Below are 17,545 nucleotides of genomic sequence, written 5' to 3' on the forward strand. Positions count from 1 at the left end.
CGTTCCAGCGGCCCCCGACGTCCTCGGGGAGGCTCCGAGGGGATTATCAGTTCCTCCATAAGTACTTGAGCCATTTCCGCCGCCCCTAAACCATTTTCTCGGTGAAATTCTGTTGTCTCGTAAAGTTCCACCTCAAAAGCTCCTGAAAATCCAATCAATCTCTTCCCCACCTTATTTATTACCTTTGCTTTAGAGATTCCCCGGAGAGCTGATTGAAGGGCGTTAAGATTACCTTCAGTAGCTTAGCTTGTCAAATCCACGGTGGATGTAATTAGCCATCTGTGGTAGTAAATCAGGAAATGACAAAACTGTGGAAACACTCCAACATCAATTAAGGTGATTGGGACCTACAATGTGATTAGCATAAATCTAATCAATTGAATTTTAATCTCTTTGGTGGATTATCACAAGGGAAGAGGTCAGCCCAAAACAGCCTCATTTTTCTAAGAATGTGTTCAACCCTCTTAAAAGTCTGTTTCGCGGAACTCCCTTTACTTAGAATCTTTTGTCCCACGACTCATGATAAAGATACTATATATAGTGATGAATGTTATGTGAATCTGACTTTATCATAATGACTTCATATATTTTGAAAAACAGCTGGGTGTGTATATGAGCTGTACTTCCTCTATAGACGATGCTCATGCCTAGGAGAGCTGGGCTCCAGAACCAATGGCAAACAAGGAAAACTCAGAAGCAGAATTTAGTCCAGCCTGCATTGTCCAGGGAGAGGCTGCCCTGACCAGCTCACTTGCAAAGGTTCCCTAAAGAAGAGACACGTAAAGACTCCATGCCATTTTTAATGGCATTTTTTCCCCTCCCCCCTATAATGGCATTTAAATAGTACCTACCTCCTCGGGTTCCAATTCATGTGCACTAAGCAACTTTATGACAGTAATTTGGCTTCCCAATAATTTAAATATCCAAGGTCTATTTAAGAATCCTTTCAGAAAAATGGGTCACAGACTATAATCATCACCGTAATAAGTAGGTTGTCTCTCATGGTTTCTACTTTAAGGATGTTATTCACTGGGAGATATTCAGAAATCATTCTTATTTTCTGGATTTGCCCAGTATGGTGATTAATGTATAAATATATATATAATTTACCATATATATATATAATTTAGATTATAGATGCCTAAAATGCAAATCTTAGTTTTCTTTTAATTTCTCCATTAATTCCTTTAGTACAATAAGATATATTGGCTTTTAAGGTATTTACTTAATTCCTTAAGAAAATAAGTCTACTCTCATAGTTTCTATTCTAATTGGGTGAGAAAAATACAGTAATGAACAACAAAAAGTCATGTGGTTACAAGGGCTAGAAGGAAAATAAGAGAAAGTGACAGTGAATGGACATTATTTTAGAATAGATGAGGTGTGCAATTGCTTGAGAGCAGGGAAGGAGCATGCAGTTATTTGGTACCTGAGTGTTCCAGGCAGAGGGAACAACACATGCAAAGGCCCTTAAGAGAAGTTATGTTTGGAATAAACATGGAGGTCAGGTTGCCTGGAGTGAAGAGGAATTAGGAAGGTCATTCCAAGTCTTGGAAGCAGTGACTAGAAGGTATGAAAGGATGGAAGTGAAAACGGCAGACCTTCTGCATGAGCAGAGAAAGGATACTGCAGAGTCCACTATGCCTGCCGCATAAGGTACAAGACAGATTTGGCAAGAGACGAGGATGGGACCACATTCTTTGGCGAGAGCTTTTGTAACTTATTGAACTTTAGTCTGTGAAAAGCCACTGGGTTTTAATTGTTTACTGAATTTTTACAATGAATTCATTCAAAAGGCAAAACATTCAAACAGTAGAAAACTGTATTCAGTGACTAAACAAGTCTCCCTCTCCTGACCCTAGTTCTTCCCAGTCAACATTATTGCTATTTTCTTTTTAACTCTGCCAGGGATATTCAGGATATATATAACTATACCCTTACATAAAATTTCCCTGCCTCATTTTATGCACAAATAGTAGCACATTATATGTTCTGTTGTGTACCTAGTTTTGTCTGAGCAATGGTTCATAACAGAACATCTAGGATTCCTTTCAATGGCGACATCATATTCTACTAAATGCAAAGAAACAGTAGCCAAAAACCCCGGGTTCTGGTTCTGTGGTTTGGTTTATTGCTTCCTAGTAGAGTAGCCCCAGACAGATGACTGGGATTGTTGGACTTCAAAAATTTTAGGTTCTTTGCTATTGCCAAACATATGTTGCAGTCTTCGGTAGGGAAAGAAGCCCAGCCCTCCCCATAAAGTTCTCATCAATATCCAATTTTAAAGGTTTTGCACTTAAACTGTATAGAAGCAATTCATATATATCCATTAAGAAGTCAAATATTTCTAAATGACATACAATGAGAAGCAGCAGTTTTTGTTGAACTTCTTCTCCACTCCAAAAAGGTAACCACTTTGGACTCTTTTGGTTATTTCTCACAGTATTTTTTATTTTTCAAAATAACATGTTCAAATTATTATTTCAGTGTTTCCTTTTTATATTTACATATGTCCTGGAGAATGAAGATTTGGATGGTTTACACACACTTCCCCCTCCTTGCCTCTCTATAATAAATAATTTTAACATATTTTGGTAATATTAACACCTTTTTAGTTGTTTTTGTTCATTTTTGAGCAACAGAGTATCCTAAAATTATACTTTCCTTTTTGTTTTCCTAGATTTGTGGGTGTAGCATACAAGGCTCCTTTCAAGTTAGAAAAGAGCAGGACACTTGATTGCCCTGGGGCAATAGGTGTGCTTTGAGCCCCAGGGAATGATCAGTGGAATACCTTGTTAATAAGATTGGAGCCATGGGTGGGAGTTGGATGTATATCATTGGACTCACCCTCCCTAAAACCCAAAATCCAGGGTTCAGTTTGCCCACCCTTCTCTGTCAATAAAAAGGCCAGGATCTTGCTTTTGAGCAGCATCCTGCACCTACATGACTCTAGTTTGTTTTATTACTGTGGTGTTGCCAATGGAACACAGATTAATCCTTCTGGCTTAGATTTCTTCAAGTATATAGCTAGGTTTTCTCTAGGTAGCTCTGTGAAATACCTCAATTCAACAGTGAAACAGCAACTATTAGTGCTATTTTTCCCTCTTTATTCTGTTGGACACACTTAATATCACCTTCAGTTGCAATACTGTTGGATTCTTTCTAGAGCGGACAGACAGCTGCCTGTCCTGGGTTAGAGTCCTGTTACCAGGATCCAGTCTCTTCCTTTTTCCTGGTTTTCATACTCCAGTAGTTTTCTGAGAAAGGGCTCCTGGGAGGAAAGTTTTTGACACCTTGCATATCTGAAAATATCTTTAATCTACCCTCACACTTGGTTGGCTGGTTGGGTGTGAAATTCTATGCCAAAATTCTATTGGCATTTCCTATAACCTTTTCCCTTCATAACTTTGAAGGCATGCTCCAATGAATGTCTCCTAGCTTCCAGGATTGTTATTGTGAAATTTGATGCTGTTCTGATTCTTATTTATAAGAAACCTGAAACCTGTTCTAGCTGGATTCTCTATGTTCTCAGTCACTGACTTTATATAATGCTGTATTTTGGTATGGGTCATTTTCATTCTTTGTTCCAGGTACTCAGTGGGGCCTTTTATTCTGAGACTTAGAAACTTCAGTTCTGGGGATTTTCTTGAATTATTTCTTTAATAATTTGTTCTCTTCCATTTTCTTATTTCTAGGAGATCCTGGATCTCCCAGCTGATCTAAATTTCTTATACTAAGTGAAAGATGTCAGAAAGTGAAAAACAATTATAGATGGTTTCACTCATTTGCACAATATAAATAACCAAAGAAAGCAACTGGCAAAGCACAACAGAAATAACTTTTGAATTCTGTAAAAACTGTAGTGGTTACCAGAGTGGGGGGAAGGTGATAGTGTACTGACCCTGGGGCTTTGGTGAGGAGGGGGGTGAAGGAAGAAGATTGTGCACATGTTGAGTTATGAAGCTGAACTCCCCAAATGATATAATTATGTAAACAAATGGCAAATCAAGAAAATTTGATTTTTAAAAAGTACATGCTACATTTAAGGTGACATATTTAGCTCAGTCAAATGAAAAAAAATTCATTACAGACAGCTTTATAATTTTCAGGAAAAAACTTTTAGTTGAAAAACACATATACATGTAAATAATACATATAATACAGATAGGTCTTCTATGTTTGCCCATGAAACATAGTTCTACCTTAGTTTTAGTGGCCTATCAGTTCTAAAACCATAAGCAATCAATACAGCTATGTCAATATTCAAAGGGCCACAGAAACAAATTGTACGAATCCATTGTTTCTTTGACAACCTCATCTTTCCATAGACATGCAGGAGATTAGTTAATAACACACTTCATGCAGCATTTAAACAAATTCAAGTAAAACAAAAATTCTGATCAGTGCACGCAATCAGGTTTAACTTTGGAGAAAAAGACATTCTTTTCACTCTTCTAGTAATCTCAAGTTTGGTCCAAGACTAATATCACTGCAAATGAAAGAGGTCTTTTCTGGCATCAGCCTATACAGGTACACTGGAGGAAAGACTATAGGACAGATTGAGGGTGTACTGGGGATGAATTTGGGGGTCTTTGCCCTTTGCTTATGTGAGTAACCCAAGAAGCTCCAATGCTCTTGCAATGGGAGAGGTGAATTGTCTTTCCCTTATCACCTTTACCTTATATAAGATTGCTCTCATCTACCTTTGGATATCTGTACCCTTTGATTTTTTTTAAAGACAGCTTATCATGCAACTTTTAGGTAAACTATATATTTTTCTCAATAAAGTACAGAACAATTAAACACAAGAAAATACATTGTTTCTGACTTAAATCCTATCCACTGTTCCTTGAGGATGACCTAGATGGGCCTTCATGGGGGTCACCACTGGGAAAGGGAAGCAGCAGAAAAATGCCAAAGCAGAATGAAGGGCTACTCACTAAGGAAAAACAGAGCCCTGGGATTTGGTAAGATCATTTCCCCCTTTCTCACAGAAAAGCATATTAGAGTTTCCTGAGTTGCTTCCAAATACTTGGCATTGAAAGGACTTGAGGTCAGTAGAATCACAAGTGAAAACTTTTGAGAAACCCCCAGAAGCTGACCTCAGCCCTCAGCACACCATGGCAGATTTCCCTTTTCTTCTTAATCACTGAAGCAATCTTTTATCTTATGAGAGGCAAGAACTTTAGGTTTCTATTTGAAGAACTTCTGCCTGAAATTGCATCAGAATCAGCAACAGTTGTACCAGCCTCACTTTAGTGACAACATTCCATAAGGTGGGGTACTCAACCCTAACTCGTCATCAGAATAACCTGGGGAGCTTGTTTAAAAGAAGAGAGGTTCTAGAACTCCACTCCTAGAGATTCTGATTCAGATCTTGTTAGGACGTGGGAATATGCATTTTCATTAAGGCTCTCCAGCTGATTTTCATGGATGTAGCACCAGGTCCACACCCTGAGTAACACTGACTTTAGAAGGAAAGGTCAGAAATGCTTCTTTGCTAGAATAAGACCGACTGCCAGACTGACTGCAGTATCCTCTTTGAGGGCTCCAGTGAGGAGATCACCTAGATTCATCCTTTATAGGTAAGGAGGTGAGTCTCCATGGTGCCCAGCTCTAAACGTGAAGCAAAAATTGGGCTCACACTCAACTGGACTTGAGGATAACTAGCAATTTCCCAAAGTGCCAGAAAAGTTTTGGTGGCTTCTGGTTGGGAAGCCCATAAGGCCATCTTTTCCTTTTCCTTTCTTCTTTTTTACTTATGTCGAGCTAAGGAAGCCAAATAGACCCACACAGATAATATATTGTTTGGGTATGGGTGAATATATACAGCAAGAGCAAATTCTGTCTGGGGAAATTCCGAGGAGTGAATTCCAGTGTGATACACGGTGTCAATCACTGACTGGACATCAGTATACGGCATCTGGATAGGAAATCCTGTAACCTGGACCAAGGACAGAATAACATGTAAGCCAATTTTATAATCATGTAGATAACAAGGAATTATTGAATTCTGATTGCAAAAATATCACAGCAGCCTCAAAGAAATGGTAGTTGTAAAATAATAAAATAGTTGTCATTTCATGGGTGCTCACTGTTTCTAGGAACAGTGCCAAATGCTTCACATACACATTTAATCCTCAAACAACCTGATGAGGTAGGTTCTATTATAATCCCTGCTTTACAGAGAGAAAGGAGCAGAGCCAGGTCTGTCTAATGCCAGAGCCTGCACACTTAACATTCCACAGATGTGCATGCACCCTTGCTAGAATAGTGAACTGTCAACAAGGAAATGACTTGGTCATGCAAATGAGGGATTTAGGTGAGCAGTTGGAAGATATATTTAATGCTGATTTAGTCTATACTAAGTGACAACTATGTGACAGGATTAAAGGATTAAGGAACAGTGTAAAATTGTTAGGTAATAATACATAGGTGATAATCATAAACTTCTTTCAGGTCTTAAACATGGCTTATTTCAGGACACTTTTCCTGATCCTTAAATCTATTCATGTGCTTTTCCCATGTAGTTTCATAGCCCACTATCTTTCCCCAGCTTACTTAATATATTGAAATTACATGTTTTTTAATCTGCTTTTTCAAAAAACATATAGTCTCTGTAAATGCACAAAGTTGTGTTTGTCTTGTTTACTACCACAATCCCAATGCTTAGCACAATAGCCAGCACATAGAATACAAATAATAGTTAACATTTACCAAACACTTGATATAGGCTGGGAGCTATGATGAGTATTAGCTCACTTACTCAACACAACCACAAACCTGATAACTATTTTTATCCTTGTTTATCTTGTCCAATGGGATAGAAAGTTAGAGAAGTAAGGTAACTTGATAAAAGCTGGTGAGTGTTCAAACCAGGAGTTGAACCTAAGTTTTGGATTCAGCCCAGGCTTATGATTATGATTGTATTATAAAATGAATAAATTTACAACGGAGCTCGAAGTTTTAAACCTTGACTTATATTTCATTATGCTTGTCTGTTTACCCCTACTGTGATTAAAGAGAAAGCAAAACAAAACAACTTCCTCCCTACTCATGAATCAATAGTGCCTGCAGATCCCACCCCAGAGCCTCAGTACTCAGCTCCTAACAGATTCTAGTCTTGGGATGGTAGGCAGAAGAATCTCTTCTTGGGAAGCTGGGGCTTTGAAAATCCCACTGGACCAGTTTCTAAGGAAGAGGAATTGAGAGGATGCTCAGACTCAGAGGAAGGGAAAAATAAGAGGACACTAACAATATACCAAATGCCCGCCACATTTGGTAAGGAGCATGTTGAGTTTGAGATGCCTTTTTACCAATTGGGATGATGTCAAATGTATTGGTGAAAATATATGGGAGGAAGTGAGGAGAGAGGACTAGACTGGATGTATAAATTTTGGAGTAATGTGCGTGTAGAAAATACTAATGAATGCTGGAGTTCTCATGTCCAGAAGCAAGGACAAAGAATCTATTACTACTATCTAGAAGTTTTAAATCTTGGTCTTTTTAGTTTCTTAGTTACAGCAGTTTCTTTTGGGAAATCTCTTTCCAAAGTTTATGATTTACACATCACAAAACATACTAGTGATTTTAAGAAAATGTCATGCAGTATGATTATGGTAATAGTCATTCACTTCATTTGAAATTCCTTGGCCTCTAAGTAAATGCATTTTAATGCTAAAGCATCTATCATATAGGATCAAGATAATAGGCATTTCTAAGATTATTTCTGTCTAGCAATTAACAATAAACAAAACAAATGTCATTAATGAATTAAATCCTATACACACCAAATAAAATTGCAGTAGTCTTTCAAATTCACTCTCTTCTTTAGCTGAAATAAACCTTCCAGTGCCAAGTTCTAGCTTAGGGAGGATTTTTTGCAAAATAAAACTACATTGTCGATTCCAATGTGTTGGCTGTTTAGGTCGCCATTCCATCATTTTACACTTTAGAGTCCTTTCAATCCTAAGGTATGAATGCAAAGATTGTTTATTTACTCACTCATTTAACAAATGTGATAAGAGTTTTATCACTTTAAGCATGAGAACACTTTTTTTGTTTTAGGAGGTAACCAGACCTCTGAGGCCAGGGATATCTGCCATCATTCACATTAATCAAGACAGGGAGAAGCAGCTCTTGCTTGCTTGGGAAAGCAAGACACATATAGGGGTAGAGCCAGCATTCAGATCTCAAAGGCACATCTTGTTTCCAGTTACTTATGAATAGGCAGCTGCCTCCTAGATGTGATTTGATGTCACATATCCTCTGATTACTGAGCTGACATTTCTATTCTCTAATACCCTCCTTTGACATAAGACATTGTATTTCCAAGAAACTGCCTTTACAAACGTTCAGGTATCTTATCTGGGATGTTGCCAGCAGAGATGGGCATATTAGATCATTAATTCAGCAAGCAAAGTGGGGAGGGAATAGGGCATTGGTCTGAGAAGTATGATGATCAGTTTCCCCACCTAGAAACTGACCCTTCAGAAGGGCAGGGATTTCTGCTTGTCTACCCAACCCCCTAGGATAGTGCCCTGTGATGAGCTGCTATAGGGAAATGAGAAGCAGAGCACGGTGTGATGTGGTGGATGGAGCTGTCCTGTGGCACGTCTCTGTGCAGAATCAATTTGTGTCACAGAAGAACCAATGGGCATCTCTTGACCGAGCCTGTGGTATAACTAAGTAGTTCAGAATTCGCAGAGAGTCTTGGTAGAGAGACTACTTCAGAATTGCCTGTAGAGCTTTATCAAAATGTTTTATCTCTAGATATTGATATAATAGGCCTGGGACCGGGCACCTGTATTTTTAAGTTGTTAAATCAGAATCGATTCTGATGAAAACCATAAGTTGAGATCTATTTCCCTATTTCATTTCTTCCCTCTTTTGGTAAGAAGAAAGGTAACTAGACGTGAGGTTTGGGCACTGGTATGAGACGGGGCCAGCAACGTTGTTTTTGTTTTGCTGTTTTGACTAGTTGGTAGTGGCTTCCATGCCAGTCTGCTGTGCCAGTGTGAGTCACTGGAGACAGTCATACCTCGCAGCCTCTGACACATCTGGGGGAGGAGTGAGGCCTGATGCAAAGTCTGTGACCTTTTAGACTTGACTGATCAACTCCTTAGAAGCGTGTGCATGTGTGAGCCCCCTGGTAAGGAGAGAGTACCTAAGAGGGACAATAATGATGTTTCTGCCACCCAACTAGAATATTTTTTGTCATACCCTAACTAGAATATTTTTTGCCATACCTTAAGTTATGGATCATTTACCTTCAAGTCCTTCCAAGCAGTATTAGTTACTGCATTATTATTACTATAGGCTCAACAGGTGTCTGTATTGAGAACTTCCTTAGAGTAGCCGACAGTGTTTTTCAGAGGCAACTGTTTTTTAACTTAGACTGTCTTCAGGGAATGTCCTGGAAGACATATACCCAGAGACAGATAATGACTCTAGAAGGAATTATTTTAATCTTATCTCCATTGTGTCCTTTTGTTGCTGAATCTAATGGATTTGAGAGACTGGGTTACAGGACCAAAAGCTAGTTGAAGGTGAGATTAGGGAGAAAACATAGTAATCACAATATATGAATAAAGTTCTCACCTGTTCTTTAGGTCTTCTACCATGCTTTTATTTGTAGCAGAATAAATTATTTCTTCAGGCTGAAATAGAGACAAGTGAAAGTCAGAAAAGATTCTAGGGAGACCATCTTTACATCACAGATTCCCTGGAGTGCTAATATAATGAGGGGAAATCCAGTCAGTCTCGTGTGGCAAAAACAATCATAGAGGTACGAAGGTAAAATAGACATCACAGTCTTTCCTTTGACTTTACTTCTTTCCACCAGAGCATGCAAGGGAGAATGAATTTACAAGTGACCTTTTTCACAGGTAAGACAAGCATGCTGCCCCATTCATTTATCCAAGTAAGCATTTGGCATGTTTACTGACTCTACCAGATAATCTTTGCAGATTTCAGTCTCTTCCACTTGTTAATGGTGACACTGATGAAGCTATTTCTCAGAATCTCAGTTACCACGTCTTTTTTTTTTTTTTAAGATTTATTTATTTATTTATGCACACAAGAGCTGGGGTACAGGCCAGAGGTGCGGAGGGTGAAAGGATTCTCCAGAGACAGAGTGGGGAACAGAACAGGCAGACTGACTGAAATACACTGCTGAGGGGAGCAGCAGATGAGACAGGAGAGGTCTGCTGTGCCATGTGGGTTGCTCCCTGGCTGCCGGGAATTGAACTCATGCTGCAGTGGCTGCCGATTGCTTCATAGGTTGCATCCTAACCCTTGCGCCACCAGGGAGGCCCCTCAGTTACAACATCATTAAAGGAGGGACAATAGCTTTTTCTCTGGAGTCTTGGGGAGATTTTGAAATAAAGCAATACGTGCAAAGCCTGGCATATGTTTCTTAATAAACAATCAGATATTATGGTTACTACTCTTCTAACATGGTTTGTCATCTTCCTTCTTTGAGTATTCTCCTCTCGCGATAGGCTGAAGCCAGGCTCTGCATCTGCACGTCCACATCCACACACTGCATTTTACTCTCCCCCGTGTCCAAGCCTTTGCCGCAGGCAACCCATCAACAGCACAAGTCCTGCTCTACCAAGTTTCTCTTGGTCCCCTCCTCAGCAGGGTATGCTGGGACTTCTCAAGTCCATGGCCTCAAGCCAGCCCTCCCTTCCACAGGGCTCATATAGGCAAGAATGAGGGGCTGGTGTAGACCTTTTTTGCTTTGGGTATTCCTGAGCTGAGCAACAGAGGCAACTGTAGCGATTGGGACAGATGTTTCCTCTTCATGAGTGGAATGACAGTTGTGCAAAAAGGGAGCAACACTTGTCAGACCTCTAGGCCTGAGAACGTTTCAGTAGTGGTGAGTTTTGTGTGCATAGATTTAACTTGGTAAAGGCTTTCTTTCTTTTTTTTTTTTTGAAGATTTTTAAATTTATGCATACAAGAACTGGGGTACAGGCCAGAGATGCAGGGGGTGAGAGGACCCATCAGAGACAGAGTGGCGAACAGAACAGATAGATTGACTGAAGTACACTGCTGAGGGGAGCAGCGGGCAAGACAGGAGAGGTCTGCCTTGCCATGTGGGGATTGAACTGGTGCTGCAGAGGCTGCGGATTACTTCATCATGTGGTGCTTAACCCCTTGCACCACCAGAGAGGCCCTAAAGGCTTTATTTCTACCTTCAGTCTGAGTGGTTTTAAAAACACAATTTTACTATTCGGGGTTTTAAAATTGTGTTTTTAAAACCACTCAGACTGAAGGTAGAAATAAAGCCTTTAGGGCCTCTCTGGTGGTGCAAGGGGTTAAGCACCACATGATGAAGTAATCCGCAGCCTCTGCAGCACCAGTTCAATCCCCACATGGCAAGGCAGACCTCTCCTGTCTTGCCCGCTGCTCCCCTCAGCAGTGTACTTCAGTCAATCTATCTGTTCTGTTCGCCACTCTGTCTCTGATGGGTCCTCTCACCCCCTGCATCTCTGGCCTGTACCCCAGTTCTTGTAGCCAAAGCTCTCCTGAAAAAAAAAGAAGGGAATGGAGGCATCAGACTCCCAGACTTCAAACTATACTACAAAGCCATAATCATCAAAACTGCATGGTATTGGAACAAGAACAGACATACAGACCAATGGAATCGAATAGAAAATCCAGAAATAAACCCACAGATTTATGGTCAACTAATCTTTGACAAAGGAGCAAAGACTATGCATTGGAGCAAAGAAAGTTTGTTCAATAAATGGTGCTGGGAAAACTGGGTCACTACATGCAAAAGAATGAAGCTTGACCACCACCTCACACCATACACAAAAATCAACTCAAAATGGATTAAAGAACTAGACATAAGACCTGAAACCATAAAATATATAGAAGGAAATATAGGCAAAACACTACGTGATTTGCACATCAAAGACATCTTTACAGACACATCACCCAAAGCAGTGATAGTGAAGGCAAAGATAAACAGCTGGGACTATATCAAATTAAAGAGCTTTTGCACAGCAAAAGAGACAATAACAAAAACAAAGAGAAACCCCACCAACTGGGAGAACATTTTTGCACCCAACACTAATGATAAAGGACTGATCACAAAAATCTGCAAAGAGCTGATGAGACTCAACAACAACAAAGAAAATAATCCAGTCAAAAAATGGGCAGAAGAGCTTAAAAGAAACTTCTCTGAAGAGGAAATGCAAATGGCCAACAGGCATATGAAAAAATGTTCAACATCACTTGTCATCAGGGAAATGCAAATCAAAACTACCATGAGATACCATCTTACACCAGTGAGAATGGCACATATTAAAAAAACTAGCAACAACAAATGTTGGCGAGGGTGTGGAGAAAAAGGAACTCTTCTGCACTGTTGGTGGGAGTGCAAACTGGTCCAACCACTGTGGAAAGCTGTGTGGAGATTTCTGGACCTACTAAACATAGAGCTTCCATATGACCCAGCAATTCCACTCCTAGGTATGTACCCAAAGGACACAGAAACATCAATTCCAAAGAACACCTGCACCCCTATGTTTATAGCAGCACTGTTTACAATAGCTAAGCTTTGGAAACAACCCAAATGCCCAAAAATAGATGACTGGATCAAGAAGATGTGGTACATATATACCATGGAATATTACTCAGCATTCAAAAAAGATAAACACATGCAATTTGCTGCAACATGGATGGCGCTGGAAGGGATCATGCTCAGCGAAATAAGCCAAAAAGAAAAAGAAAAATACCGGATGGTCTCACTCATAGCAGGAATCTAGAAAACTTAAATAATGGACCAGGAAAATGAATAACTATAAGAAAGTGAAAATCAAAATCAACAAAAAACTATGATCCAGAGACACTTTTAGGGGGGCGGGGGCGGGAGGGGAGGGATTGGGGTCAGAATGGGGGGCTGCAATTGTATGGGGAATATAACAATAAAATTTATTAAAAAAAAAAAAAAAATAAAAACACAATTTTAATCATGGCAGCCCTTGCTTTGGAGTTGACCACTGACTGTCCTGAAGACAAAGGCCCAAATCCTGACCAGACGTGTGTGCACCCCTCAGCTCATCTCTGGTCACTACCTGGTGGCAGCCACACTGGCCTTTCAGCTCCCTGACCAAGCTCTCCTCGCCACTCAGTCCCTGAAGCCTGCGGTTTCTGCTGTTTGTGGGACCGTTTTCTTTTCTGACTCATTTAGGCAGTTCCTTTCTCACTCTGCTATCATTGCTTTTCCCCAGGAAGCCCCTGTTCCTCCCCTCCCCCTCAGGACCTCCCGCTGCCCAAAGCACAGTCACTTTTGTAATAGCCTTTATCACCCTGCACTTGCACAGCCCGTTTCCTCCTGTAGAACACAGGTCCCAAGCACACTGAGGCATGTCTCTTTCCTGGTGGTATCTATGCTTAACATAGCGCCTGCTCATAGTTGCACTCAATCAACACTGCCCGAAAGAATAACAGAATGACTATTAGTAAACAAACAAGCAAGCCCCTCTCCTCTAAACAGATCATTCTCTCCCCAAGAGGCAGCAATGCTTCAGTCACAACTTTGGGAGGAGAAAAGAAACCATGACCTGTGGGTGCTGTAAATGTGGTTTGTTCAAGAGATAAGCACATTTCCCCTCTGGAAAATGACTTTACAAACAGGAAACACAGGAAATAAAGATATATAGGGGTGTGTGTGTGTGTGTGTGTATGTAAATAGATGTATTTGTTTGCTTCTGCAATGGAGAATGATTAGAAGGAGGCACAGAAAACTACCAACAGTGATTATTTCTTAGAGAGTAGGAAAAATATGTTGAAGGGGAGAGGAACTTATCACTTTACACACTTTGGCACTCTATTCCCTCTCCCCCCACCCCCAAGCATTGGGCATTCTTTTTAGTATTGTGATTGCCTCGATTATACAGACAAGCAGAGAATAATGCAATAAACATCCACCTGACGTACCTATCACCTAGATAGACCTAATCTTTACTTTTCTCCATATCTGTTTTACATTATTTTTTAAAAAAGAAGTAAAACATTATAGACTTGAAGTACTCTGCATATGCTCCCTGATCTCCTACCTTTTGTTCTTTCCCCAAAGGTAATCTTTAACCTAAATTCGGTATTCATCATTCCTATGAAAGCCTTTTTGCTATCCCTACATACTTACATACACAGAAACAATAGAGTTTTCAAACTTCATGTAAGTGGTTCTCTACTGTGTGTGTCATTTCACATCTTCTTTATTTTGCTTAAGATTATGCTTTTTATAGCCATTCATGCATCATTCTAGGTCAGTGGTTCTCACCTTTGGCTGCATACTGGAACCACAAGGGGGTGTTTAAATAATAACGATGTTTGGGTTCCACTCTCAGAAATTCTGATGAAATGGATGTACAGTCAATGTAAATTGGTTTATACATTTTTAACTGCTGTATAGATTTCACGGTATGAGTAATTAACAACTCATGTATTCATTTTCTCATCAATGAATTGTTTCCTTTTTGGGGGGGTTATTTGGAGCAATTCTGTAACATACCCTGTTGTACTTATCTCACTGTGCATGTTTCTCTTGGGTATATACCTAGAAGTTGATTGGTGGATCAAAGGTTGAGTATCTTCATCTTTACCAGATAGTGCCACACTGCTTTCCAAATTGTTTATAGCAATTTATGCTCCCACCATTTTGCCATCTCTTTGCCAATTTTTGGTGTGTGTGTGTGGGGGGGGGGGTCCTCTAGTATATATGAAATAGTGTTTTGTAAATTTTATTTGTATTTCCCTGATTGTGGGTGAGGTTGAACATTTGAATTTCTGCTTCTACAAATTGGCTTCTGTTTTTCTCTGTGCCCACCTTTCTCATTTTGGGCTCCTAGCTACTAGTTCACAGATTTTACAATTAACTATACCTGGGCATACCGTGACCCTTAATTCGAAAATATCTGTTGAAGTGGCATTTGGGTGCCTTCCCAAAGCAATACCAAGTGCATCGCAGATGCACCAGCTGAGCTGTCAAGTGTGGCTGGGTCAGCTCTGCGCCCTGGCACTTCAGTGAGTGGCCTCCTGAGCTTCCGTGGTGGATCTGCGGCTTTCCTCTCCACCTTATTTCTGCTTCGAGAAATAAGACTGGTCCTGGCTCCCTGTATGTCATGAGCATCTCTAACTTTGTTGCCACGTCATCTTTCAGCCCCACTCACTGCTAGTGTCTCTGTCCTGTTTCGATTCCATGAAGTAACGATCCGGGTTAGCCTTTACACTGCAAAGTACTTTATCATTGCAGTGGATGTGGAACAAAAGGAGTAGGTCAGAGTAAAAACACACTGCCTTGAGCTGACATACTAAGATGAAATTTTAAAAATATTTTACTTTAAAATCTAGATTCTCACTTGAGATGATACTCAATTCACCTTTTCTACAAGTAATGGGAAGGGAGCAGAGAAGTCCAAACTTGAACTGGATGGCAGAGAATGATTTTATTAACATTGTCAAATTATTCAATAAGCAATCAGCTATGTAAACATAATAAGAACTGTAACAACTAGTAAAGATTAGAAATAACTGTAATTCTCACATAGACACAACTGGAAAAGTGTGAGTTACCTGTATGCTTTGGACTTTTGCCCCTTGAAAATTTTTCGGAAGTAACTGTTTCCAGAAACCTTCCTTGGAATAGTCAAAATGTACAGCCATTGGTGTATTATTTTGTTGAATATTAAACCACACCTATTAAAATATTAACATAAAATCAGTGTAGGTCCATAAGAACATAAAACCTCTAACTCGTTAGGATGCAGCAAATTTCACAGTCTCACTATCCAATTCAGTGGCGGAAGATGAAGGAGGTTCTGAGGTGGGAGACGGAGCTCCCAGGGGTAGGAGAACATTAGAAAACCCCCTGTTTCTCAACTTTGGAAGCACTACAGAAGCACCTGGGGCAGCTGTAGCAATAAAAGATTTCCATCCCACTGATCCTAATGGAACATCCATATTGTCTTCAAAGTTCCCCCATATGATTCTAATGTATGCCAAGGTAGAGGACGCTGGTTTGACTCTTGCAGAAATAATTCAAAATAAAAATTTTTCCCATATACTTACATTTCCACCATCAAACAAACAGTCTACACTTTGTAAAGGACAAAATGGGTCAAACTGCTTATGACATTGCCCAGTTAATGGATTCCAAAGCAGATATTCATCATTTTCTTGAGTTAATACATAGGCCACGTGCCCCTATATGAGGAAAAAGAGATCTAAAAGTCACTTGTAAATGATTGGTTGTATGTGGAAATTCAAATGTAAGCATGTGCTAGATCTTTGATTTCCAAAAGCCTTTTTATTAGGGCTTTTAAAATTTTCTTGAAAAGGAAAAATGCCAAAGCTTCAGAAATCCTCAGGCACAGGCCAGCATGTATGGTCTTGCAGGCTGTACCTGCAAGGTGGTAAAATAAATGGCCTAACAAAAATCATATTTTATGACAATTTCCCAGGAGCTAAGACTAAAGTGTTTTGAGGTTGGGGCACTTTTATTTAATACACCAAGAGGTGCTAGTCCTGATTTGAGAACAATGTATTCAGAGGCTGAGAGCAAACATTGCAGGGTTGGGGAAAGAAAACTTACCTAGAGCTCTGAAAAAGCCAACTTAAGTTAAAAAGTCATTAAATTAACTTTGAAAATTTAAGATCTGGAATTGTAATGGAGAAAGAGTATATAGGAAACAATTTAAGGAATAAAAGTAGTCATTATATTTTATTTTGCTATGAATATACCATTTGGTGTGTAAACCTTTCTTAGTAAAGAATAAAATATGCAGGAAACAATAACAAGACCATTTGACATCTACTGAGTACCTATGTGTACACTAATTTTCTCACTTTAATACACTCCAAATTCTGCAAGGTAGGGATGATTATTACACTTGCTTTTCATATGCACAGAAGTAACAGTAAGTGATGTTAAGTAACAGTAAGTGATATTACTTAAGTAAGTAACAGTAAGTGATATTAAGTAACAGTAAGTGATATTACTGCCATCTCAGGAGGTGATAACTGTGGCTCAGAGGAGTAACAAGGCTGAGATCATGGTAAAGGCCATTGCTGAGTTGTAAACCCTCTCTGACTAGCCCCCCAAACCATATTCTTAACACTGCACTGCAGAGTCTGGTTTTCCTCATTCCAAGCTCTGGCTCTTTCCTGCTGTGCTTGTCATCATTACAGCTAAGGGGAGACGTCACCTCAACTACCAGGCTGGGGTGAACAAGACACAGTTGAGGGTTGCCTCCCAGGTGGATGTTTGTTGAAATATTGTTGACTATTCACTGGTATCTGGTGGCACTTAAGACTACAACGTGGGGTCACATGGGGGACACTAACCACAGGGTTTCAGTTTGGTGACAAATAGTGAACTATGCCAAGGGAATACAGAGAAATAAATGATGATAAAACCCATAAAGCAAGACTGGAAATGCTGATCTTCATGAAAATGTTCATGTTAGAAATAAACACTATCCAAAAAAGGGTAGCTTTCTACCACCACCATTACTGGAGCATCTGC

At 39.8% G+C, this 17,545-nt stretch overlaps 1 protein-coding gene across 1 annotated transcript in view; it reads right to left on the bottom strand.

Moving 5' to 3' along the window:
* Positions 1–5,755: 5,755 nt before the first annotated feature.
* The window catches only part of CC2D2B (coiled-coil and C2 domain containing 2B), a gene marked incomplete at both ends in the record, with an annotated part of 65,810 nt that continues 54,020 nt past the window's right edge, over positions 5,756–17,545 (bottom strand). Inside the window, 5 exons of the mRNA XM_084245421.1 lie at positions 5,756–5,944; positions 7,791–7,968; positions 9,601–9,659; positions 15,595–15,717; positions 16,090–16,224. Coding sequence (XP_084101547.1) covers positions 5,756–5,944; positions 7,791–7,968; positions 9,601–9,659; positions 15,595–15,717; positions 16,090–16,224 — 684 coding nt within the window. The remainder of the gene's footprint in view (positions 5,945–7,790; positions 7,969–9,600; positions 9,660–15,594; positions 15,718–16,089; positions 16,225–17,545) is intronic.

This window comes from Talpa europaea, assembly GCF_964194135.1.
Source record: "Talpa europaea genome assembly, chromosome: 10".
Classification (NCBI taxonomy): domain Eukaryota; kingdom Metazoa; phylum Chordata; class Mammalia; order Eulipotyphla; family Talpidae; genus Talpa; species Talpa europaea.